This window comes from Cherax quadricarinatus, chromosome 43 (assembly GCF_038502225.1).
Source record: "Cherax quadricarinatus isolate ZL_2023a chromosome 43, ASM3850222v1, whole genome shotgun sequence".
NCBI classification, from domain to species: Eukaryota; Metazoa; Arthropoda; class Malacostraca; order Decapoda; family Parastacidae; genus Cherax; species Cherax quadricarinatus.
The window spans coordinates 12,980,593-13,007,626 of NC_091334.1; the positions used below are offsets into that span (position 1 = coordinate 12,980,593).

Below are 27,034 nucleotides of genomic sequence, written 5' to 3' on the forward strand. Positions count from 1 at the left end.
CATGCCGTTTCAAAGACTAAGGAGATTTGCGCCAAGAGGAATGATGTCCAAACGTTTGTGGAGAAGTACCACCCTGAGCAAGCTGAAACAAGCCATCTTTGCAACAAGTTCAATGAAAGAACCATGTCCCATTTTAGGGAAATCTTAAAGAGGTGCCAGAAACAATGGACTGTGGACAGTTATTTTGTGAATCAGGGGTCCAGTGACTCTCAAGCTGGTTCTAGTGGCATTGAAAGACAGAAAAGGGAAGTAACCCCAGAGAGGGCTTTGATACCTAAAGTCCTTATGGAGGGGGATTCCCCTTCCAAACACTAACCCAAACTCCCCCTCTCCTCCTCCCTATCTTCCAGATGCCATCACCAATCTTCAATAAAGGTAAGTAAAAACGTTATTTTATTTTTTTTTCAACAAGTCAGCCGTCTCCCACCGAGGCAGGGTGACCCAAAAAAGAAAGAAAATCCCCAAAAAGAAAATACTTTCATCATCATTCAACACTTTCACCACACTCACACATTATCACTGTTTTTGCAGAGGTGCTCAGAATACAACAGTTTAGAAGCATACACATATGAAGATACACAACATATCCCTCCAAACTGCCAATATCCCAAACCCTTCCTTTAAAGTGCAGGCATTGTACTTCCCATTTCCAGGACTCAAGTCCGACTATATGAAAATAACCGGTTTCCCTGAATCCCTTCACTAAATATTACCCTGCTCACACTCCAACAGATCGTCAGATCCCAAGTACCATTCGTCTCCATTCACTCCTATCTAACACGCTCATGCACGCTTGCTGGAAGTCCAAGCCCCTTGCCCACAAAACCTCCTTTACCCCCTTTTGAGGATGACCCCTACCCCTCCTTCCTTCCCCTATAGATTTAAATGCTTTCCATGTCAATCTACTTTGATCCATTCTCTCTAAATGACCAAACCACCTCAACAACCCCTCTTCTGCCCTCTGACTAATACTTTCATCAACTCCACACCTTTTCCTAATTTCCACACTCCGAATTTTCTGCATAATATTTACACCACACATTGCCCTTAAACAGGACATCTCCACTGTCTCCAACCGTCTCCTCACTGCTGCATTTACCACCCAAGCTTCACACCCATATACGAGTGTTGGTACTACTATACTTTCATACATTCCCTTCTTTGCCTCCATAGGTAACGTTTTTTGACTCCACATATACATCAACGCACAACTCACCTTTTTTCCCTCATCAATTCTATGATTAACCTCATCCTTCATAAATCCATCCGCCGATGCGTCAACTCCCAATTATCTGAAAACATTCACTTCTTCCATACTCCTCCTCCCCAATTTGATATCCAATTTTTCTTTATCTAAATCATTTGATACCCTCATTACCTTACTCATTTCTATGTTCACTTTCAACTTTCTACCTTCACACACATTCCCAAACTCATCCACTAACCTCTGCAATTTTTCTTTAGAATCTCCCATAAGCACAGCATCATCAGCAAAAAGTGTGTCAATTCCCATTTTGAATTTGATTCCCCAAAATTTAATCCCACCCCTCTCCCAAACACCCTAGCATTTACTTCCTTTACAACCCCATCTATAAATATATTAAACAACAATGGTGACATTACACATCCCTGTCTAAGACCTACTTTTACTGGGAAGTAGTCTCCTTCTCTTCTACACACCCTAACCTGAGCCTCACTATCCTCATAAAAACTCTTTACAACATTTAATAATTTACCACCTATTCCATATACTTGCAACATCTGCCACATTGCTCCTCTATCCACTCTATCATATGCCTTTTCTAAATCCATAAATGCAATAAAAACTTCCCTACCTTTATCTAAATACTGTTCACATATATGCTTCAATGTAAACACTTGATCTACACATCCCCTACCCACTCTGAAACCTCCTTGCTCATTCGCAATCCTACATTCTGTCTTACCTCTTAATTCTTTCAATTATAACCCTACCGTACACTTTTCCTGGTATACTCAGTAAACTTATTCCTCTATAATATTTACAGTCTCTTTTGTCCCCTTTCCCTTTATATAAAGGGACTATACATGCTCTCCGCCAATCCCTAGGTACCTTCCCCTCTTTCATACATTTATTAAACAAAAATACCAACCACTCCAACACTATATCCTCCCCTGCTTTTAACATTTCTGTCATGATCCCATCAGTTCCAGCTGCTTTACCCCCTTTCATTCTACGTAATGCCTCACGTACCTCCCCCACACTTACATTCTGCTCTTCTTCACTCCTAAAAGATGGTATACCTCCCTGACCAGTGCATGAAATTACTGCCTCTCTTTCTTCCTTAACATTTAAAAGTTCCTCAAAATATTCTCGCCATCTACCTAATACCTCCATCTCCCCATCTACTAACTCCCCTACTCTGTTTTTAACTGACAAATCCATACTTTCCCTAGGCTTTCTTAACTTGTTTAACTCACTCCAAAATTTTTTCTTATTTTCATTAAAATTTCTTGACAGTGCCTCTCCCACTCTATCATCTGCTCTCCTTTTGCACTCTCTCACCACTCTCTTTACCATTCTTTTACTCTCCATATACAGTGGACCCCCGCATAACGATATTAATCCGTTCATGAGAACTCATTGTTATGCGAAATTATCGTTATGCGAATGAATTTTCCCCATAAGAAATAATGGAAATCAAATTAATCCGTGCAAGACACCCAAAAGTATGAAAAAAATTTTTACCACATGAAATATACATTTTCCTACACACAAAGAGAAGGATACATGCACAATAGTAGAGTAGTACATGCACAATATATATTGTGCATGTACTACTCTACTAAATGAAGAATAAATGACACTTAGCTTTATTGAAGATTCAGCAATGACTAATGAGACACTGTGTCCTGGGAGTGCCTTTTCCTCCTGAGTACTGTAGGTCCTGTTTGGCATTTTCTTCCAGAACAGGCCTTATCACACTGTGTATGCCACTACGATTCTTAAATCTCTCAAACCAACCTTTGCTGGCTTTAAATTCACCAATATGAGCACTAGTTCCAGGCGTCTTTCCCTGTTCACCTGGGTGTTAGTCGACTGGTGTGGGTTGCATCCTGGGAGACAAGATTAAGGACCCCAATGGAAATAAGTTAGACAATCTTCGATGACACACTTTTTTGGGTTATCCTGGGTGGCTAACCCTCTGGGGTTAATTGTTTCTTGGTATTCTCAATAAGCCACACCAACAACGGTGCTACAGCAGCAGCAGCAGCAGCTGACAGTGCTACAGCAGCAGCAGCAGCTGACAGTGCTACAGCAGCAGCAGCTGACAGTGCTACAGCAGCAGCAGCTGACAGTGCTACAGCAGCAGCAGCAGCAGACAGTGCTACAGCAGCAGCAGCAGCAGACAGTGCTACAGCAGCAGCGGACGGTACTACAGCAGCAGCAGCAGCAGACGGTACTACAGCAGCAGCAGCTGACGGTGGTACAGCAGCAGCAGACAGTGCTACAGCAGCACCAGCAGCTGACAGTGCTACAGCAGCAGCAGACAATGCTACAGCAGCAGCAGATGATGCTACAGCAGCAGCAGACGATGCTACAGCAGCAGCAGACGGTACTACAGCAGCAGCAGCAGCAGACGGTACTACAGCAGCAGCAGCTGACGGTGGTACAGCAGCAGCAGACAGTGCTACAGCAGCACCAGCAGCTGACAGTGCTACAGCAGCACCAGCAGCTGACAGTGCTACAGCAGCAGCAGCAGCTGACAGTACAGCAGCAGCAGCAGCAGCAGCTGACAGTGCTGCAGCAGCAGCAGATGCTACAGCAGCAGCAGACGATGCTAGAGCAGCAACAGACGGTACTACAGCAGCAGCAGATGGTACTACAGCAGCAGCAGATGGTACTACAGCAGCAGCAGCTGACGGTGGTACAGCAGCAGCAGCTGACAGTGCTACAGCAGCAGCAGACGGTACTACAACAGCAGCAGCAGCAGCAGCTGACGGTGGTACAGCAGCAGCAGCAGACAGTGCTACAGCAGCAGCAGCAGCTGACAGTGCTACAGCAGCAGCAGCAGACAGTGCAGCAGCAGCAGCAGTAGCAGCAGACGGTACTACAGCAGCAGCAGCTGACGGTGGTACAGCAGCAGCAGCAGACGATGCTACAGCAGCAGCAGACGGTACTACAGCAGCAGCAGTAGCAGCAGACGGTACTACAGCAGCAGCAGCAGTAGCAGCAGACGGTACTACAGCAGCAGCAGCAGCTGACGGTGGTACAGCAGCATCAGCAGCTGACGGTGCTACAGCAGCAGCAGCAGCTGACATTGCCACAGCAGCAGCAGCATCAGCAGTTGACCATGGTACCACAGTATTTCGATAATATTTCTCACCCTTTTTACCACAGGGTTGGCACTAGAAGCTTTCTTGGGGCCCATGGTCACTTATTTTGCAGATAAAATCACCAAAAACACTGTAATAATACGAAATGTTACGATTGTATGCTTGGATGTTACCGCGGAGGCTGGCTTGTAAACAATGCCACTGGCGGAACATGTGAGGCTGGCTCAGGCCGCACATTAGACGTGTCTCGGACGAACAGCGTTGAGCGGGTTTTTTAGCGGTATGCGAGGCAAAATCTTAGCGAAAAAATGTATCGGTATGCGGATTTAACGTTATGTAAGGCCAACGGTATGCGGGGGTCCACTGTACTCTGCTCTTCTTATAACACTTCTGCTTTGTAAAAACCTCTCATAAGCTACCTTTTTCTCTTTTATCACACCCTTTACTTCATCATTCCACCAATCACTCCTCTTTCCTCCTACCCCCACCCTCCTATAACCACAAACTTCTGCCCCACATTCTAATACTGCATTTTTAAAACTATTCCAACCCTCTTCAACCCCCCCACTACTCATCTTTGCACTAGCCCACCTTTCTGCCAATAGTCGCTTATATCTCACCCGAACTTCCTCCTCCCTTAGTTTATACACTTTCACCTCCCTCTTACTTGTTGTTGCCACCTTCCTCTTTTCCCATCTACCTCTTACTCTAACTGTAGCTACAACTAAATAATGATCCGATATATCAGTTGCCCCTCTATAAACATGTACATCCTGGAGCCTACCCATCAACCTTTTATCCACCAATACATAATCTAACAAACTACTTTCATTACGTGCTACATCATACCTTGTATATTTATTTATCCTCTTTTTCATAAAACATGTATTACTTATTACCAAATTTCTTTCTACATATAGCTCAATTAAAGGCTCCCCATTTACATTTACCCCTGGCACCCCAAATTTACCTACTACTCCCTCCATAACATTTTTACCCACTTTAGCATTGAAATCTCCAACCACCATTACTCTCACACTTGATTAAAAACTCCCCACGCATTCACTCAACATTTCCCAGAATCTCTCTCTCTCCTCTACACTTCTCTCTTCTCCAGGTGCATACACGCTTACTATAACCCACTTTTCACATCCAATCTTTATTTTACTCCACATAATCCTTGAATTTATACATTTGTAGTCCCTCTTTTCCTGCCATAGCTTATCCTTCAACATTATTGCTACTACTCCTTTAGCTCTAACTCTATTTGAAACCCCTGAGCTAATCCCATTTATTCCTCTCCATTGAAACTCTCCCACCCCCTTCAGCTTTGTTTCACTTGAAGCCAGGACATCCAGTTTCTTCACATTCATAACATCCACAATCATCTCTTTCTTATCATTTGCACAACATCCACGCACATTCAGACTTCCCACTTTGACAATTTTCTTCTTATTATTCTTTTTAGTAATCTTTACAGGAAAAGGGGTTACTAGCCCATTGTTCCCGGCATTTTAGTTGACTTTTACAACACGCATGGCTTACAGAGGAAAGATTCTTATTCCACTTCCCCATGGATATAAAAGGAAAAGTAATAAGACCAAGAACTATTAAGATAAAATCAAAGAAAACTCAGATGAGTGTGTATAAATAAACGTGTACATGTATGTGTAGTGTGTGTATGTGTAGTTATATGTTTATTTAAATTTACTAATAATTGTACACTATTTATTGTATGTAAAACTACAGTGGACCCCCGCATAACGATTACCTCCGAATGTGACCAATTATGTAAGTGTATTTATGTAAGTGCGTTTGTACGTGTATGTTTGGGGGTCTGAAATGGACTAATCTACTTCACAATATTTCTTATGGGAACAAATTCGGTCAGTACTGGCACCTGAACATACTTCTGGAGTGAAAAAATATCGTTAACCGGGGGTCCACTGTATAATGTAATACTATCTATAAAATGTATTTTTTTTTGTGAATATTTTTGGGTTTCTGGAACGGATTCATTGTATTTCCATTATTTCTTATGGGAAATATTGCTTCGCCTTTCGAACTTTTCGACTTTAGAACTAGCCCCTGGAACGGATTAAGTTCGAAATTTGAGGTTCCACTGTATGTATATTTTTACATAACAGTTATGTTAAAATCTCAAACTGATGACATATACATACTCCAAAGCATAGAGCTGAATAGTAAATAATGGACTTGCAAATTTCCATGCACCCTTTTTACATACAATAAATTGTAGAGATGAATAATCAGCCTATCAGCCTGCTTTATTCCTAGTCCTTTAAAGCATTTTCTTAACCTTACTGGCCATCTTCTACCAAGGTAGGGTGACCATAAAAAGGAAACTTCTTTCTTTCTTTCAACACACCGGCCGTATCCCACCGAGGCGGGGTGGCCCAAAAGGAAAAACGAAAGTTTCTCCTTTTACATTTAGTAATATATACAGGAGAAGAGGTTACTAGCCCCTTGCTCCCGGCATTTTAGTCGCCTCTTACAACACGCATGGCTTACGGAGGAAGAATTCTGTTCCACTTCCCCATGGAGATAAGAGGAAATAAACAAGAATAAGAACTAGAAAGAAAATAGAAGAAAACCCAGAGGGGTGTGTATATATGTGCTTGTACATGTATGTGTAGTGGGACCTAAGTGTAAGTAGAAGTAGCAAGACGTACCTGAAAACTTGCATGTTCATGAGACAGAAAAAAGGACACCAGCAATCCTACCATCATGTAAAACAATTACAGGCTTTCGTTTTACACTCACTTGGCAGGACGGTAGTACCTCCCTGGGCGGTTGCTGTCTACCAACCTACTACCTAGGGTAAAAAGGAAACACATTCATTTATTCAATAGCAGTCTTCCTAGAACTGCACAGATATCACAATTTATATGAACCTACAAAGTACATCATCAGTAGCCCTTCCATGGAGTGCTGGCACAGTACCTCGCACCTCTAAAACTTAAGTCTAGCTAACCGGTTTCCCTGATTCCCAATGTAAATTCTACCTTGCTCACATTTCAACACCACATCCATTAAAAGCCATATGTCTCCACTCTGATGTACTGTGCCCAAATAAGCCTGCTGGATGCTCAATCCCCTAACACAAAAAAAACCTTCATAACCCCTCCAAGAATTCCTAGGCTGCCCCCTACCCTTCCTACCTACCTTCCACCCTAGGTCTGTACACACACTATCATCCTAGAATGTTCCAAGTTAATGATTGTATTTAATTATTTACATTATGTTTACTATAACAGAGCCTTCTTCAATATACGTCTGTACATTTTAATGGATTACAATAACTTTTCTGAAAAATAATATATTCTTACCTCGCCCATATATTCTCCACCAAAACACTGATTTTTCATTTCATCTTCATCATCCATTTTGCATTCAGTTACTTCTCCATCATCAAACTTGTACCATCGCTGATCATTTCCATTCCTAGGAGATGGGAGATAAATTATCCCAAAACTGAATTAATTTGGTACTAAAGATGCCAAAGTGTTGCATGTGTGTCTTATTCATGAATTTGAATTTGTTGATTTTGAATGACATCAAAAAAGAAAAAAAAAAAAACAGCTATGCTCACAAAATTGCAATGACACAATTACAAACAAACTGTACCACAGGCAGGAATTGAACACGTGGTGAGTCACAAAACTCCAGGTGAGCGCGTAAGCCACTGTGGCAGCTAACTTCTCTAGTGTATAAATACACCTAGTTAGATCAATCTTATTGTAGCCAGCTGGCCCATTGGCTTACATGCTGGCCTGCAGTTTTATGACTCTCTTACCACAAGTTCAATCCTCACCCATGGTATGGTTTGAACAGCTATATCAAGTTAGTGATATGCAAATCATGACTTACAGATTATACTATAATAAAGAAATTGGAATTCATTCTACAAGCCCTTTTAACTAATATTAACTTTTAACAACTGACTACCCTCATCACTAGCATACAAAAAGAAGTATGAAGGGAAGCATTGGCAACTGGGCACCCAGAATTTTATATTCTTAAGACCATGCATCATTAAAGATGTTTAAGTTATGCATGATCTCAAATATTAGTATATGGAGTCCTTAATTAACAAACAAATTGCTCTTCTGAAGTTCCAACTACTGAACATTGTGTTCTGGTGTAATGGATGCTCACTCAGTGAATTAAAGCTGATGCTCATGCAGCCAAGGGTGTCAATGGCACAAGGTCAAGTCAGTGATCTGGCTCTCAGTGTGGGAAAAGTGACAGTCACCAAAATTTGATTTTGTTTGAATACAGATGAAACTTTGTCTCAAAATGTTTTGTTCAGTACAAGAGGGCCCCATTTTATGACACACTGCTAATACGGACATTTCAATTTTTTTTTTATTCAACACGTCAGCCGTCTCCGACCGAGGCAGGGTGACCCAAAAGAAATACTTTCACAATCATTCACACAAAATCACTGTCATTGCAGAGGTACCCAGACACAACAATTCAGATGTCACTCCAAACAGCCAATATCCCAAACCCCTCGTTTAAAGTGCAGGCAGTGTACTTCCCACCTCCAGGACTCAAGTCCAGCTAACCGGTTTCCCTGAAAAGCTTCACAAAATATTACACTAGTCACACTCCAACAACTCGTCAGGTCTCAAAAACCATTTGTCTCCATTCACTCCTATCTAACATGCTCTCACATGCCTGCTGCATGTTTATGCGACTCCTGATTCACTATTACAGTGTCCGCACCTTATGAAAATGCTCACCAAAACAGTTACATAAAACAAAACAAAATTATCCTTGTTGTTCACAAAACTATAATTTGATTTGCTTTAGCCAAATACGGTAAAATCTATCATGACACAACTTGATAATCTGTTTTTAATAGAATGCTATTCATTTTTTTAGCACATCGGCCATCTCTCACCGAGGCAGGGTGGCCCTAAAAAGAACTACTTTTACCATCATTCACACAATCACTGTCTTTGCAGAGGAACTCAGATACAACAGTTTAGATAAAACTATAATTTCACATTATTTTATATTTTTTTTATTATCACACCGGCCGATTCCCACCAAGGCAGGGTGGCCCGAAAAAGAAAAACTTTCACCATCATTCACACAATCACTGTCTTTGCAGAGGAACTCAGATACAACAGTTTAGATAAAACTATAATTTCACATTATTTTATATTTTTTTTATTATCACACAAGCCGATTCCCACCAAGGCAGGGTGGCCCGAAAAAGAAAAACTTTCACCATCATTCACTCCATCACTGTCTTGCCAGAAGGGTGCTTTACACTACAGTTTTTAAACTGCAACATTAACACCCCTCCTTCAGAGTGCAGGCACTGTACTTCCCATCTCCAGGACTCAAGTCCGGCCTGCCGGTTTCCCTGAATCCCTTCATAAATGTTACTTTGCTCACACTCCAAGTCAAGTATTAAAAACCATTTGTCTCCATTCACTCCTATCAAACACGCTCACGCATGCCTGCTGGAAGTCCAAGCCCCTCGCACACAAAACCTCCTTTACCCCCTCCCTCCAACCCTTCCTAGGCCGACCCCTACCCCGCCTTCCTTCCACTACAGACTGATACACTCTTGAAGTCATTCTGTTTCGCTCCATTCTCTCTACATGTCCGAACCACCTCAACAACCCTTCCTCAGCCCTCTGGACAACAGTTTTGGTAATCCCGCACCTCCTCCTAACTTCCAAACTACGAATTCTCTGCATTATATTCACACCACACATTGCCCTCAGACATGACATCTCCACTGCCTCCAGCCTTCTCCTCGCTGCAACATTCATCACCCACGCTTCACACCCATATAAGAGCGTTGGTAAAACTATACTCTCATACATTCCCCTCTTTGCCTCCAAGGACAAAGTTCTTTGTCTCCACAGACTCCTAAGTGCACCACTCACTCTTTTTCCCTCATCAATTCTATGATTCACCTCATCTTTCATAGACCCATCCGCTGACACGTCCACTCCCAAATATCTGAATACGTTCACCTCCTCCATACTCTCTCCCTCCAATCTGATATTCAATCTTTCATCACCTAATCTTTTTGTTATCCTCATAACCTTACTCTTTCCTGTATTCACCTTTAATTTTCTTCTTTTGCACACCCTACCAAATTCATCCACCAATCTCTGCAACTTCTCTTCAGAATCTCCCAAGAGCACAGTGTCATCAGCAAAGAGCAGCTGTGACAACTCCCACTTTGTGTGTGATTCTTTATCTTTTAACTCCACGCCTCTTGCCAAGACCCTCGCATTTACTTCTCTTACAACCCCATCTATAAATATATTAAACAACCACGGTGACATCACACATCCTTGTCTAAGGCCTACTTTTACTGGGAAAAAATTTCCCTCTTTCCTACATACTCTAACTTGAGCCTCACTATCCTCGTAAAAACTCTTCACTGCTTTCAGTAACCTACCTCCTACACCATACACTTGCAACATCTGCCACATTGCCCCCCTATCCACCCTGTCATACGCCTTTTCCAAATCCATAAATGCCACAAAGACCTCTTTAGCCTTATCTAAATACTGTTCACTTATATGTTTCACTGTAAACACCTGGTCCACACACCCCCTACCTTTCCTAAAGCCTCCTTGTTCATCTGCTATCCTATTCTCCGTCTTACTCTTAATTCTTTCAATTATAACTCTACCATACACTTTACCAGGTACACTCAACAGACTTATCCCCCTATAATTTTTGCATTCTCTTTTATCCCCTTTGCCTTTATACAAAGGAACTATGCATGCTCTCTGCCAATCCCTAGGTACCTTACCCTCTTCCATACATTTATTAAATAATTGCACCAACCACTCCAAAACTATATCCCCACCTGCTTTTAACATTTCTATCTTTATCCCATCAATCCCGGCTGCCTTACCCCCTTTCATTTTACCTACTGCCTCACGAACTTCCCCCACACTCACAACTGGCTCTTCCTCACTCCTACAAGATGTTATTCCTCCTTGCCCTATACACGAAATCACAGCTTCCCTATCTTCATTAACATTTAACAATTCCTCAAAATATTCCTTCCATCTTCCCAATACCTCTAACTCTCCATTTAATAACTCTCCTCTCCTATTTTTAACTGACAAATCCATTTGTTCTCTAGGCTTTCTTAACTTGTTAATCTCACTCCAAAACTTTTTCTTATTTTCAACAAAATTTGTTGATAACATCTCACCCACTCTCTCATTTGCTCTCTTTTTACATTGCTTCACCACTCTCTTAACTTCTCTCTTTTTCTCCATATACTCTTCCCTCCTTGCATCACTTCTACTTTGTAAAAACTTCTCATATGCTAACTTTTTCTCCCTTACTACTCTCTTTACATCATCATTCCACCAATCGCTCCTCTTCCCTCCTGCACCCACTTTCCTGTAACCACAAACTTCTGCTGAACACTCTAACACTACATTTTTAAACCTACCCCATACCTCTTCGACCCCATTGCCTATGCTCTCATTAGCCCATCTATCCTCCAATAGCTGTTTATATCTTACCCTAACTGCCTCCTCTTTTAGTTTATAAACCTTCACCTCTCTCTTCCCTGATGCTTCTATTCTCCTTGTATCCCATCTACCTTTTACTCTCAGTGTAGCTACAACTAGAAAGTGATCTGATATATCTGTGGCCCCTCTATAAACATGTACATCCTGAAGTCTACTCAACAGTCTTTTATCTACCAATACATAATCCAACAAACTACTGTCATTTCGCCCTACATCATATCGTGTATACTTATTTATCCTCTTTTTCTTAAAATATGTATTACCTATAACTAAACCCCTTTCTATACAAAGTTCAATCAAAGGGCTCCCATTATCATTTACACCTGGCACCCCAAACTTACCTACCACACCCTCTCTAAAAGTTTCTCCTACTTTAGCATTCAAGTCCCCTACCACAATTACTCTCTCACTTGGTTCAAAGGCTCCTATACATTCACTTAACATCTCCCAAAATCTCTCTCTCTCCTCTGCATTCCTCTCTTCTCCAGGTGCATACACGCTTATTATAACCCACTTCTCGCATCCAACCTTTACTTTAATCCACATAATTCTTGAATTTACACATTCATATTCTCTTTTCTCCTTCCATAACTGATCATTTAACATTACTGCTACCCCTTCCTTTGCTCTAACTCTCTCAGATACTCCAGATTTAATCCCATTTATTTCCCCCCACTGAAACTCTCCTACCCCCTTCAGCTTTGTTTCGCTTAGGGCCAGGACATCCAACTTCTTTTCATTCATAACATCAGCAATCATCTGTTTCTTGTCATCCGCACTACATCCACGCACATTTAAGCAACCCAGTTTTATAAAGTTTTTCTTCTTCTCTTTTTTAGTAATTGTATACAGGAGAAGGGGTTACTAGCCCATTGCTCCCGGCATTTTAGTCGCCTCATACGACACGCATGGCTTACGGAGGAAAGATTCTTTTCCACTTCCCCATGGACAATAGAAGAAATAAAAAAGAACAAGAGCTATTTAGAAAAAGGAGAAAAACCTAGATGTATGTATATATATATATGCATGTGCGTGTCTGTGAAGTGTGACCAAAGTGTAAGTAGGAGTAGCAAGATATCCCTGTTATCTTAGCGTGTTTATGAGACAGAAAAAGAAACCAGCAATCCTACCATCATGCAAAACAGTTACAGGTTTTTGTTTCACAGTCATCTGGCAGGACGGTAGTACTTCCCTGGGTGGTTGCTGTCTACCAACCTACTACCTATAATTTCACATTATATTCACATTTATTATTTATATTCACATTTACTTTTCAATTAATATTACTACACAATTTTGACAGGGTACACATTGTAAGTTTTTAAAAAGGTGGCTCAAGCAAGAAAACCTTTCTTGCCTCTTGTGATGTGAATGCTCCATGCTATGGAAATTGCAAGTATTAACCCTTTGACTGTTTTTGACGTATAAATACGTCTTACGAGCCAATGTTTCTGACGTATATATACTCAATAATTCTAGCGGCTTCAAATCAAGCGGGAGAAAGCTGGTAGGCCCACATGTGAGAGAATGGGTCTGTGTGGTCAGTGTGCACCGCATAAAAAAAATCCTGCAGCACACATTGCGTAATGAGAAAAAAAATGATCGTTTTTTTTGGAATAAAACGCCGACTTTGAGGTGTATTTTCGTATAGTATTTCTCGTTGTATTCGCGTTTTCATGGTCTTAGGTGATAAAATGGAAAACATATTACAGAAATAGAGATGATTTTCATTACTTTGACGATGAAAACGACCTTGAAACTGAGCTCAAAGTAGCAGAAATGTTCGATTTTTACCAATGTTCAGGAGTAAATAAATCACACCACACGTCCAATACACATCAACTGGGGAGTCTAATATTCTTTCACTAGTGCACTGATATTATTTATACCATTTTTACAATAATGCAGTAGTCTGCATAACAGTAAATTTTGTATTTTTTTGTATGAATAAAAAATCAAAATAGAAAGCAATAATAATACAAGAGGAGCCTAGAGATGTGACTAATGAACAGAGCATATGTTATTTTAGTGCCACGAATGTCTACCTTGTTTATTCTGGACCCTATTTTGAAATTGGCATCTTTTTTAGTCTGCGTGAAATTGGCCAAATTGCCAATTTCTGACCACCATATTGGGTAGTCCAAATTAGTAAATGGGAGGTTTCTTGTACTCAGCTGATAGATAAAATGGAGTTCTAAAGAAATAGCTATGAGTTTGGTCAACTGGAACAATGGAATTGGCTGAAAATAGGGCTCAAAGTTGGCGAAATCGCCGATATGCATATGTTGCCGAGACCGCTAACTTCGCGGGAGCATAATTCCATGAGTTTTCGACCAAATTTCGAACTTTTGGTGTCATTACCACCGGGAAAAGATTCTCTATCATTTCATAAGAAAAAAATAATTTTTTTTTTTTTCAAAAATTGAGCGACACAGAATGACAGTTTCAGAAAGGGGCCTGAAACAGTCAAAGGGTTAAAGAATTGCAGAAATTGTATTATGCTAAGAATGCAATACACAAGGGTTTACTGCATAGTACAACTCTCTGCACAAGTCAATGACCCGTGTTAATCAAGAATTTCAGGTGTCTAAACAAAAAAAAAGTTTCACCATAACTAGTTATTTTTTTTTTTTTTAACAAATCGGCCATCTCCCACCGAGGCACAGTGACCCAAAAAGAAAATACTTTCATCATCATTCAACTCTTTCACCTCACACATAATCACTGTCTTTGCAGAGGTGCTCAGAACACAACAGCTTAGAAGCATATACGTATAAAGATACACAACTGTCAATATCCCGAAGCCCTCCTTTAGAGTGCAGACATTGTATTCCCATTTCCAGGACTCAAGCCCAGCTATATAAAAATAACCGGTTTCCCTGAATCCCTTCACTAAATATTACCCTGCTTGCACTCCAACAGATTGTCAGATCCCAAATGCCATTCGTCTCCATTCACTCCTATTGAAGACGCTCACGCACGCCTGCTGGAAGTCCAAGCCCCTCGCCCACAAAACATCCCTTATCCCGTCCTTCCAACCTTATCGAGGACGACCCCTACCCCGCCTTCCTTCCCCTACAGATTTAAATGCTCTACATGTCATTCTACTTTGATCCATTCTCTCTAAATGACCAAACCACCTCAACAACCCCTCTTCAGCCCTCTGACTAAATGGTCCAAGTCGGACCGAAATGTCGTCGTAAGCTTCTCTCTTCTATGTGCAGGTTATTTGTGTAACTCTGACAAATACTTTTATTAACTCCACACCTTCTCCTAATTTCCACACTCCGAATTTTCTGCATAATATTTACACCACACATTGCCCTTAGACAGGACATCTCCACTGCCTCCAACCGCCTCTTCACTGCGGCATTCACAACCCAAGCTTCACACCCATATAAGTGTGTTGGTACTACTATACTTTCATAGATTCCCTTCTTTGCCTCCATAGATAATGTTTTTTTGTCTCCACATATACATCAATGCACCACTCATCTTTTTTCCCTCATCAATTTTATGATTAACCTCATCCTTCATAAATCCATCCGCCGACACGTCAACTCCCAAGTATCGGAAAACATTCACTTCTTCCATACTCCTCCTCCCCAATTTGATATCCAATTTTTCTTTATCTAAATCATTTGATACCCTCATCACCTTACTCTTTTCTATGTTCACTTTCAACTTTCTACCTTTACACACACTCCCAAACTCGTCCACTAACCTTTGCAATTTTTCTTTAGAATCTCCCATAAGCACAGTATCATCAGCAAAAAGCAACTGCGTCAATTCCCATTTTGTATTTAATAACACCCCTCTCCCGAACACCCTAGCATTTACTTCTTTTACAACTCCATCTATAAATATATTAAACAACCATGGTGACATTACACATCCCTGTCTAAGACCTACTTTTACTGGGAAGTAGTCTCCCTCTCTTCTACACACCCTAACCTGAGCCTCACTATCCCCACAAAAACTCTTTACAGCATTTAGTAACTTACCACCTATCCCATATACTTGCAACATCTGCCACATTGCTCCCCTATCCACTTTATCATACGCCTTTTCTAAATCCATAAATGCAATAAAAACTTCCCTACCTTTCTCTAAATACTGTTCACATATATGCTTCAATGTAAACACTTGATCTACACATCCCCTATCTACTCTAAAACCTCCTTGCTCATACGCAATCCTACATTCTGTCTTACCTCTAATTCTTTCAATTATAACCCTACCATACACTTTTCCTGGTATACTCAGTAAACTTATTCCTCTATAATTTTTACAATCTCTTTTGTCCCCCTTCCCTTTATATAAAGGGACTATACATGCTCTCTGCCAATCTCTTGGTACCTTCCCCTCTTTCACACATTTATTAAACAAAAATACCAACCACTCCAACACTATATCTCCCCCTGCTTTTAACATTTCTGTCATGATCCCGTCAGTTCCAGCTGCTTTACCCCCTTTCATTCTACGTAATGCCTCACTCACCTCCCCCCACACTCACATCCTGTTCTTCTTCACTCCTAAAAGATGGTATACCTCCCTGTCCAGAGCATGAAATTACTGCCTCCCTTTCTTCGTCGACATTTAAAGATGAAAAATATTTTCGCCATCTAACCAAAACCTCCCTCCCCATCTACTAACTCCCCTACTCTGTTTTTAACTGACAAATCCATTTGTTCCCTAGGCTTTCTTAACTTGTTTAACTCTCTCCAAAATTTTTTCTAATCTTCATTAAAATTTCTTGACAGTGCCTCTCCCACTCTATCATCTGCTCTCCTTTTGCACTCTCTCACCACTCTCTTCACCTTTCTTTTACTCTCCATATACTCTACTCTTCTTATTACACTTCTGCTTTGTAAAAACCTCTCGTAAGCTAACTTTTTCTCTTTTATCACAACCGTTACTTCATTCCACAAATCACTCCTCTTTACTCCTGCACCCACCCTCCTATAACCACAAACTTCTGCCCCACATTCTAATACTGCATTTTTAAAACTATTCCAACCCTCTTCAAACCCCACTACTCATACTTGCACCAGTCCATCTTTCTGCCAATAGTTGCTTCCTCCTCCCTTAGTTTATACGCTCTCACCTCCCTCTTGTTGCCATTTTCCTCATTTCCCATCTACCTCTTACTCTAACTGTAGCTACAACTAAATAATGATCCGATATGTCAGTTGCCCCCTCTATAAACGTGTACATCCTGGAGTCTACCCATCAACCTTTTATCCACCAATACATAATCTAACAAATTACTTTCATTATGTGCTATAACATACCTTGTATATTTATTTATCCTCTTCATAAAATATGTATTACTTATTACTAAACCTCTTTCTACACATAGCTCAATTAAAGGCTCCCCATTTTCATTTACCCCTGGCATCCCAAATTTACGTACTACTCCCTCCACAACATTTTTGCCCACTTTAGCATTGAAATCCCCAACCACCATTACTCTCACACTTGGTTCACAAGTCCCCACGCATTCACTCAACATTTCCCAAAATCTCTCTCTCTCCTCTACACTTCTCCCTTCTCCAGGTGCATATATGCTTACTATAACCCACTTTTCACATCCAACCTTTATTTTACTCCACATAATCCTTGAATTAATACATTTATAGTCCCTCTTTTCCTGCCATAACTCATCCTTCAATATTATTGCTTCTCCTTCTTTAGCTCTAACTCTATTTGAAACCCCTGACCTAATCCCATTTATTCCTCTCCACTGAAACTCTCCTACCCCCTTCATCTTTGTTTCACTTAAAGCCAAGACATCCAGCTTCTCATTCATAACATCCACAATCATCTCTTTCTTATCATTTGCACAACATCCACACACATTCAGACTTCCCACTTTGACAATTTTCTTCTTATTCTTTTTAGTAATTATTACAGGAAAAGGGGTTACTAGCCCAGTGTTCCCGGCATTTTACTTAACTTTTACAACACTCATGGCTTACGGAGGAAAGATTCTTATTCCACTTCCCCATGGATATAAAAGGAAAAGTAATAAGACCAAGAACTATTACAATAAAATGAAAGAAAACTCAGACGAGTGTGTATAAATAAACCTGTACATGTATGTGAATTAAAAGTGAATACAGGAAAGAGTAAGGTTATGAGGATAACAAAAAGATTAGGTGATGAAAGATTGGATATCAGATTGGAGGGAGAGAGTATGGAGGAGGTGAATGTATTCAGATATATTTGGGAGTGGACGTATCAGCGGATGGGTCTATGAAAGATGAGGTGAATCATAGAATTGATGAGGGGAAAAGGGTGAGTGGTGCACTTTGGAGTCTGTGGAGACAAAGAACCTTGTCCTTGGAGGCAAAGAGGGGAATGTATGAGAGTATAGTTTTACCAACGCTCTTATATGGGTGTGAAGCATGGGTGATGAATGTTGCAGCGAGGAGAAGGCTGGAGGCAGTGGAGATGTCAGGTCTAAGGTGTGGTGTGAATATAATGCAGAGAATTCGTAGTTTGGAAGTTAGGAGGAGGTGCAGGATTACCAAAACTGTTGTCCAGAGGGCTGAGGAGGGGTTGTTGAGGTGGTTCAGACATGTAGAGAGAATGGAGCGAAACAGAATGACTTCAAGAGTGTATCTGTCTGTAGTGGAAGGAAGGCGGGGTACGGGTCGGCCTAGGAAAGGTTGGAGGGAGGGGGTAAAGGAGGTTTTGTGTGCGAGGGGCTTGGACTTCCAGCAGGCATGTGTGAGTGTGTTTGATAGGAGTGAATGGAGACACATGGTTTTTAATACTTGACGTGCTGTTGGAGTGTCAGCAAAGTAACATTTATGAAGGGATTCAGGGAAACCGGCAGGCTGGACTCGAGTCCTGGAGATGGGAAGTACAGTGCCTGTACTCTGAAGGAGGGGTGTTAATGTTGCAGTTTAAAAACTGTAGTGTAAAGCACCCTTCTGGCAAGACAGTGATGTAGTGAATGATGGTGAAAGTTTTTCTTTTTCGGGCCACCCTGCCCTGGTGGGAATCGGCCAGTGTAAGTAGAAGTAGCAAGACGTACCTGAAATCTTGCATGTTTATGAGACAGAAAAAAGACACCAGCAATCCTACCATCATGCAAAACAATTACAGGTTTCCATTTTACACTCACTTGGCAGGACGCTAGTACCTTCCTGGGCGGTTGTTGTCTACCAACCTACTGCCTATACTAGTTATATCGACACTAATAAGAAATTAGATCTTGTGAAAATCATTACTTTTCTTTCAAATACACTGGACATTACGTAATGGCCTATATTATCTTACAGTATTTGCACTATTCAATATGGACAAATACATATCTTCGGTTCAGAATTTTTAAGTATCAAATATAAAAGTTGTAGGTAGTAGGCTGGTAGACAGCAACTGCCCAGGGAGGTACTACCGTCCTCCCAAGTGAGTGAAAAATGGAATCCTGTAATTGTATTACATGATGGTAGGATTGCTGGTGTCTTTTTTTTTGTTTCTTAAACATGCAAGATTTCAGGTATGTCTTGCTACTTCTACTTACACTTAGGTCACACTACACATACATGTACAAGCATATATATATACACACCCCTCTGAGTTTTCTTCTATTTTCTTTCTAGCTTTTGTTCTTGTTTATTTCCTATCTCCATGGGGAAGTGGAACAGAATTCTTCCTCCCTAAGCCATGCTTGTTGTAAGAGGCGACTAAAATGCCGGGAGCAAGGGCCTAGTAACCCCTTCTCCTGTATAAATTACTAAATTTAAAAAGAGATACTTTCTTTTTTCTTTTTGGGCCACCCTGTCTTCGTGGGATACGGCCGGTTTGTTGGAAAAAAAAATATTAAAGTAATACACATACACAACAACACAAATTTCCACTAACCTGTGAAGAATATAAGAATAATAGTGACCCCCACTCGCCTGGCCACTGTGAACAACAATGCCAGTCAACTTGTATTTGCTGCATACGATTGTCTTCATATCTTCTGGGTCATAATCTATAAGCTCACCATTTCTTGCCAATCCAGCAACTATGAAAGTAAATTTATCTTCAATGTATCATGCTTTAAAGGAAATTCTTCTAAAATCATAAGTATAACAAAATGACAAGAAATTTTGGGATTTATTTTGTCTATTAATCTTGAGGATCACAAACTGTTCAATAAAATCTCATCTTCTATTAGACGACTTGTTCTCTCTGGTTCTTATGCTCACAAAGTAAGGAAGCAGCCATCAATGTTGGCACTGCCTTTGAATCACATGCAGTAAATATTGATAAAAATGAACTAATATTTTAAAGAGAGAAGTCCAGGATCAACCCAACAGTTTACATAGTTCATTAATTTTGGTGATATTTTTCCAAATGAAAATGGCAATGGCCAAAACATTAACATTACACAATGCAATGCTATTAGAATGCAAATGTTGAGTACCAAAGAATCTAACCAAGCTAACAGTGGTCATCCCTGATCAAAGTTACCAGTTTTGACTATCCCACCCAGTGCTTATACACAATTGGTAATGCTTGGTGTTGAAAAAAAATGAAAAATAGCAATTCTTAATACCCCACCCACTAATTTTATTCAGTAACACACACTTCTTATTCTAATATTTTTTTTATAGATAAGGCAATATTACAGAGCATCCTAATTTTATCATGTCTAATAAATTTATGAAGTTTGTGTTTTAATGTTTGATATCTGCTTAAAAATATTAATTTTGTTTCAAATATTTCCAGCAACTGATTTTGACTTTAGTAACTCATTTCAGCATCAGCCATATTAACACTACTAAAACTGAACCATGTTAATTAAAGAGGGTATTCAGCATTACTTAAATTATCATCAAACACTGAATTAGCTAACAAAATTTCACTGTCATCAGAGCAACAGTTTTGCAGGTAATTCACAGGTGGGAGACTTGCAAACTTCTTAGGACATTTACTGAAGGGCAATAAACATTTCAGTGACAAATCAAGTCACCATGAGGATTCAGTTCTGCAACATATGATATACAAAAATCAAGTAAATTAGCCAAATAGGGAGGAGATGTTTACATGTCCTACATGAATCATGTGGTTACTATCTGGGAAGAGTTATAACAATGTTTTTTTTTTTTTTATTTTTTATTATCACACCGGCCGATTCCCACCAAGGCAGGGTGGCCCGAAAAAGAAAAACTTTCACCATCATTCACTCCATCACTGTCTTGCCAGAAGGGTGCTTTACACTACAGTTTTTAAACTGCAACATTAACACCCCTCCTTCAGAGTGCAGGCACTGTACTTCCCATCTCCAGGACTCAAGTCCGGCCTGCCGGTTTCCCTGAATCCCTTCATAAATGTTACTTTGCTCACACTCCAACAGCACGTCAAGTATTAAAAACCATTTGTCTCCATTCACTCCTATCAAACACGCTCACGCATGCCTGCTGGAAGTCCAAGCCCCTCGCACACAAAACCTCCTTTACCCCCTCCCTCCAACCCTTCCTAGGCCGACCCCTACCCCGCCTTCCTTCCACTACAGACTGATACACTCTTGAAGTCATTCTGTTTCGCTCCATTCTCTCTACATGTCCGAACCACCTCAACAACCCTTCCTCAGCCCTCTGGACAACAGTTTTGGTAATCCCGCACCTCCTCCTAACTTCCCAACTACGAATTCTCTGCATTATATTCACACCACACATTGCCCTCAGACATGACATCTCCACTGCCTCCAGCCTTCTCCTCGCTGCAACATTCATCACCCACGCTTCACACCCATATAAGAGCGTTGGTAAAAATACTCTCTCATACATTTCCCTCTTTGCCTCCAAGGACAAAGTTCTTTGTCTCCACAGACTCCTAAGTGCACCACTCACTCTTTTTCCCTCATCAATTCTATGATTCACCTCATCTTTCATAGACCCATCCGCTGACACGTCCACTCCCAAATATCTGAATACGTTCACCTCCTCCATACTCTCTCCCTCCAATCTGATATTCAATCTTTCATCACCTAATCTTTTTGTTATCCTCATAACCTTACTCTTTCCTGTATTCACCTTTAATTTTCTTCTTTTGCACACCCTACCAAATTCATCCACCAATCTCTGCAACTTCTCTTCAGAATCTCCCAAGAGCACAGTGTCATCAGCAAAGAGCAGCTGTGACAACTCCCACTTTGTGTGTGATTCTTTATCTTTTAACAATGTACAAACTTTAAACTGAACTCAATAATTCTACCATTACAGTAATTGATCTAAAATAATTTCAGTTTACCCATTTCTGGTAAACAAAGTTTCCTGCTATTCAATGTTTTTGTATAACAACCAATGGATTTATATAAGTCAACACCACCACCTTCCTCTCTTAGCATACCTAATTTTAAACTTTTCATGTTTTGCTTTCTTGTGCTTCAAATAACCTGTTAAGGTTTGTACAGTGTTGCAACTCTTCTCAGACAGCAACCACCTGAAGGGAGGAATGTGAAAAGGTTAAAAGTGAGAGACAGAAGTATGTAAAGTAAGGGGTTATTGGAAGTAGGGATTTATTCAAGCAAAACTGAAATCAAAGTTGGTGCAATAGGCGAGTTTCAGCTAAAAAATTCAGAGAGGGGGGTCTGTATCAAATGTGTTAAATTAAAATTTCTCCTAATTTTTCCCTAGGCTCTGTGTTGTGATAGGAATGTCCCATGCTATGGAAACTGAGAGTATTAAAGTAGTGCATAAACTGAATTATACTATTACTGCAATGTACAAGGGTTTACTGTATAGTATAACTCTCGACACAAATTAATGACCTGTGTTAATCAAGAACTTCAGGTGTACAAAGAGTTTAACACTTGAGGAATCTAAATGACTAAGAAGGTTCTAGCAGAAGTCTACAAAAGAAAAAGAAGTTCTTGGAGAAAACACAAAGGGAGAATTTATTACCTTTTCATTGTTAAAAAATAACACAGCCAAATATCAATATTTTCTCTTCTTGAAAGAATAATGAAAATGTTACTGTGTAAGATGAAGAACTAGTGGTTTCTCTGCATGCAATGCTGGGGCTCTCCACCTTTCCTTGCTACTATGTTGCAAAGCAGTAATGATATCCATTCTGTATTAGGCAAACAAATAAAATTCACCTGTGTAAGGATCCATATCCAGCTCACGAGGAAATTCAAAGTAATCATTGAATTTAATTGAACATTCTCTCTCCCAGTCATAGTCAAATCTTTTCAGTTGTATGGCCATAATAGGTGGAAGTTTCTTCAAGCAAATCCGCTTAACTGTATCAACCTGCGAAGTGAAAAGAATAATTTCAAGTTGTAATCACAGTAAATAATTCAGCTCCTTTTAACTGTCTGAACCTCACAAGGGATCAGGTATTTCACAGAACATGATCATCGACAAAACTAGGTAGAAAAAAATACTGATGAAAATTACACACACTGATTAAAAAAGTATTGTTTTCAATAATTATAACAGCAGAAAACAAAAAAAAAGTTCCAGAGGTTTCAGAAATGCAACGTTATTTTTCTCGTATGCTTTTCAGTCTATAAGTTGCAGAAATCATTGGTAGTGCAGTTTTCAGAAACAATCCACACAGATTATGAATGTCCACTTTATTCAATTCATACTAATTTTATTTAAATAAAAAAAATAAAATCAAGCATCATTTCCCTTGAATTTTTAACAAAATAACAACAGTAAGGAGCAGAGGGTGATGGGAGGGAGGGACAAGTAGATGTAAACATTGCCAACACCCTCACATGTTACTGTTTATCATAAAATGGGAGTTGATTAATGCACAATGTAAATGCAGTAGGCACTGTATACACATTAAATTCAGGTTCCTTCCATTTTTTAACCTTGATTATGCATAAGAAGAGAAGTAGAGGATATATACACACTGGTGGGAATTGCTCTCATGGACAGGTGCAGCTCCTGTGAACCCAGGTTATGAAGTTATATATTTTCACAAAACAAAAGTTTAACAATTAAATTGATGAACAGTATGAATGTGAAGCTTGGGTGGTAAATGCAGCAGCGAGGAGACGGTTGGAGGCAGTGGAGATGTCCTGTCTAAGGGCAATGTGTGGTGTAAATATTATGCAGAAAATTCGGAGTGTGGAAATTAGGAGAAGGTGTGGAGTTAATAAAAGCATTAGTCAGAGGGCAGAAGAGGGGTTGTTGAGGTGGTTTGGTCATTTAGAGAGAATGGATCAAAGTAGAATGACATGGAAAGCATATAAATCTATAGGGGAAGGAAAGAGGGGTAGGGGTCGTCCTCGAAAGGGTTGGAAAGAGGGGGTAAAGGAGGTTTTGTGGGTGAGGGGCTTGGACTTCCAGCAAGCGTGCATGAGCGTGTTAGATAGGAGTGAATGGAGACGAATGATACTTGGGACCTGACGATCTGTTGGAGTGTGAGCAGGGTAATATTTAGTGAAGGGATTCAGGGAAACCGGTTATTTTCATATAGTCGGACTTGAGTCCTGGAAATGGGAAGTACAATGCCTGCACTTTAAAGGAGGGGTTTGGGATATTGGCAGTTTGGAGGGATATGTTGTGTATCTCTATACGTATATGCTTCTAAACTGTTGTATTCTGAGCACCTCTGCAAAAGCAGTGATAATGTGTGAGTGTGGTGAAAGTGTTGAATGATGATGAAAGTATTTTCTTTTTGGGGATTTTCTTTCTTTTTTTTGGGTCACCCTGCCTCGGTGGGAGACGACCGACTTGTTGAAAAAAAAAAAAAATACAGTATGTATATATTCTGTACAAGGATTCGGGGAAACTAGTTAGTTGGACTCGAGTTTTGGAGGTGGGAAGTACAATGCCTGCACTTTAAAGGAGGGGTTTGGGACATTGACAGTTTGGAGTGACACCTGAAGTGTTGCATCTGAGCGCCTCTGCAAAGACAGTGATTATGTGTGAATGATGGTAAAAGTGTTTCTTTTCTGGGTCATCCTGCCTCAGTGAGAGATGGCCGAAGTGCTAAAAAAAAAAAATAAAGTACGCACACACAAAGTACATACTAAATTCACATTATACTTAGTTTCCTCATTATAACCCTGATTATACAAATGGAAGGAAGCAAAGGACTTGGTATATAAATCTTCAGTTCCTCTCAATTTGTATATAACATTATCTCTGGTATCCTCACATTTTAGCTCTGGATATGCAAAGCATATGAAAACATTGCATGTATTGACTGGTATGCAGGAAATGGCTAATTTTATTATATTTGTAAGCTTTCCTATGACTCCCATGGTGATAAGCAATTTATATACAAGATGGCGTTTTTTTTTTTTTTCAACAAGTCGGCTGTCTCCCACCAAGGCAGGGTGACCCAAAGAGAAAGAAAATCCCCAAAAAGAAAATACCTTCATCATCATTCAACACTTTCACCTCACTCACACATAATCACTGTTTTTGCAGAGGTGCCCAGAATACAACAGCTTAGAAGTATATACATATAAAAATACACAATGTATCTCTCCAAACTGCCAATATCCCAAAAGATGGTATGTATACACATTTATGGACATGCTGCAAGATTAACCCTTCACGTTCTTGTTTAATTACTGTACTTTTACCACCATTATCAATCGCTGACACATTCAACATCTATATAAATAAACCTAAGGTTAGTGAATAACTGTTAACCCTTTGAGGGTTTCGGACGTACTAGTACGTCTTACGCGCAGGGGTTTTTGACGTACTAGTACGCATAAATTCTAGCGCCGTCAAATCTCGCGGGAAAAGGCTGGTAGGCCTCCATATGAAAGAATGGGTCTATGTGGTCAGTGTGCACAGTATAAAAAAAATCCTGCAGCACACAGTGGATAATGAGAAAAAAAAACTTTCACCGTTTTTTTTGGCATAAAACAGCGACTTTGCACTGTATTTTCGTATGGTATTTATTGTTGTATTCTAGTTTTCTTGGTCTCATTTTATAGAATGGAATGCATATCACAGAAATTGAGATGATTTTCACTGGTTTTACAATGAAAAGTACCTTGAAATTGAGCTCAAAGTAGCAGAAATGTTCGATTTTTACCAAAGTTCAAAAGTAATCAAATCATGCCAAGCGTTCAATACATGTCAACTGGTGAGTCTAACATTCTTTTGCAAGTGCGCCAATATGATTTATACCATTTTTTACACTAATGCAGTAGTCTGCATAACAGTAAATCTTCTATTTTTCGTGAGAATAAAAATTCAAAGTGGAAAGCAAAAGAATGTAAGAGGGGCCTTGAGACGTGACTAATGAACAGAAGAAATGTCATTTTAGTGCCAGGAATGTATTTCTTGTTTGTTCTGGACCCTATTCGGAAATTGGCATTTTTTGAAATTTGTGTGAAATTGGCAAAATTGCTAAATTCTGACCACTGTATTGGATAGTTGAAAATGGTAAATGGGTGGTTTCTTGAACTCATTCAATAGAAAAAATGTAGTTCTAGCGAAATATTCATGTTTTTGTCGACTAGTACAGAGGAATTGGCCGAAAATGGGGCTCAAATTGGGCAAAATCGCCGATGCGTAAACATCACCGAGACCGCTGACTTCGCGAGAGCATAATTCTGTAAGTTTTCCATCAAATCTCATAATTTTGGTGTCATTATGATCGGGAAAAGATTCTCTATCTTTTCATAAGAATTTTTTTTTTTTTTTTTAAATTTGGCCGACCCTGAGAACGAGTTTCTGAGAGGGCCTGTCGACCCTCAAAGGGTTAAAGGAACAGTAAAGTCTAGTTAGTGAAATTATCATCATCAGCCTCTCTGTACTGGCTCTCAGCTATTTTTCCCTATATTTACACTATCATAAATGAACATCACAGCATCACGATCAAAGAAAGGTCACAATTTCTCAACCATCTTACAGCAAAAACTTTGTAACAGATCGCATCTTGATCGACAGTTTACTGTTCTATATGTTTTGTGAAACATTCACAAGAGAAATTACTAGCATGTAAATGCACACATCCTAGGTAGTAGGTTGGTAGACAGCAACCACCCAGGGAGGTACTACCGTCCTGCCAAGTGAGTGTAAAACGAAAGCCTGTAATTGTTTTACAAGATGGTAGGATTGCTGATGTCCATTTTTCTGTCTCATAAACATGCAAGGTTTCAGGTATGTCTTGCTACTTCTACTTACACTTAGGCCACACTACACATACATGTACAAGCATATATATAC

The 27,034-nt window shown here is 39.9% G+C and overlaps 1 protein-coding gene across 4 annotated transcripts in view; it reads right to left on the reverse strand.

Moving 5' to 3' along the window:
- The window catches only part of faf (ubiquitin carboxyl-terminal hydrolase-like faf), a 264,269-nt gene that overhangs the window by 103,187 nt on the left and 134,048 nt on the right, over nt 1-27,034 (reverse strand). For all 4 annotated transcript variants that reach the window (XM_070093596.1, XM_070093595.1, XM_070093594.1 and 1 more), the window contains exons 37-39: nt 22,978-23,131; nt 19,749-19,896; nt 7,668-7,782 (exon numbers count right to left, since the gene is read on the reverse strand). In XM_070093596.1, the coding sequence (XP_069949697.1) occupies nt 7,668-7,782; nt 19,749-19,896; nt 22,978-23,131 (417 nt within the window). The remainder of the gene's footprint in view (nt 1-7,667; nt 7,783-19,748; nt 19,897-22,977; nt 23,132-27,034) is intronic.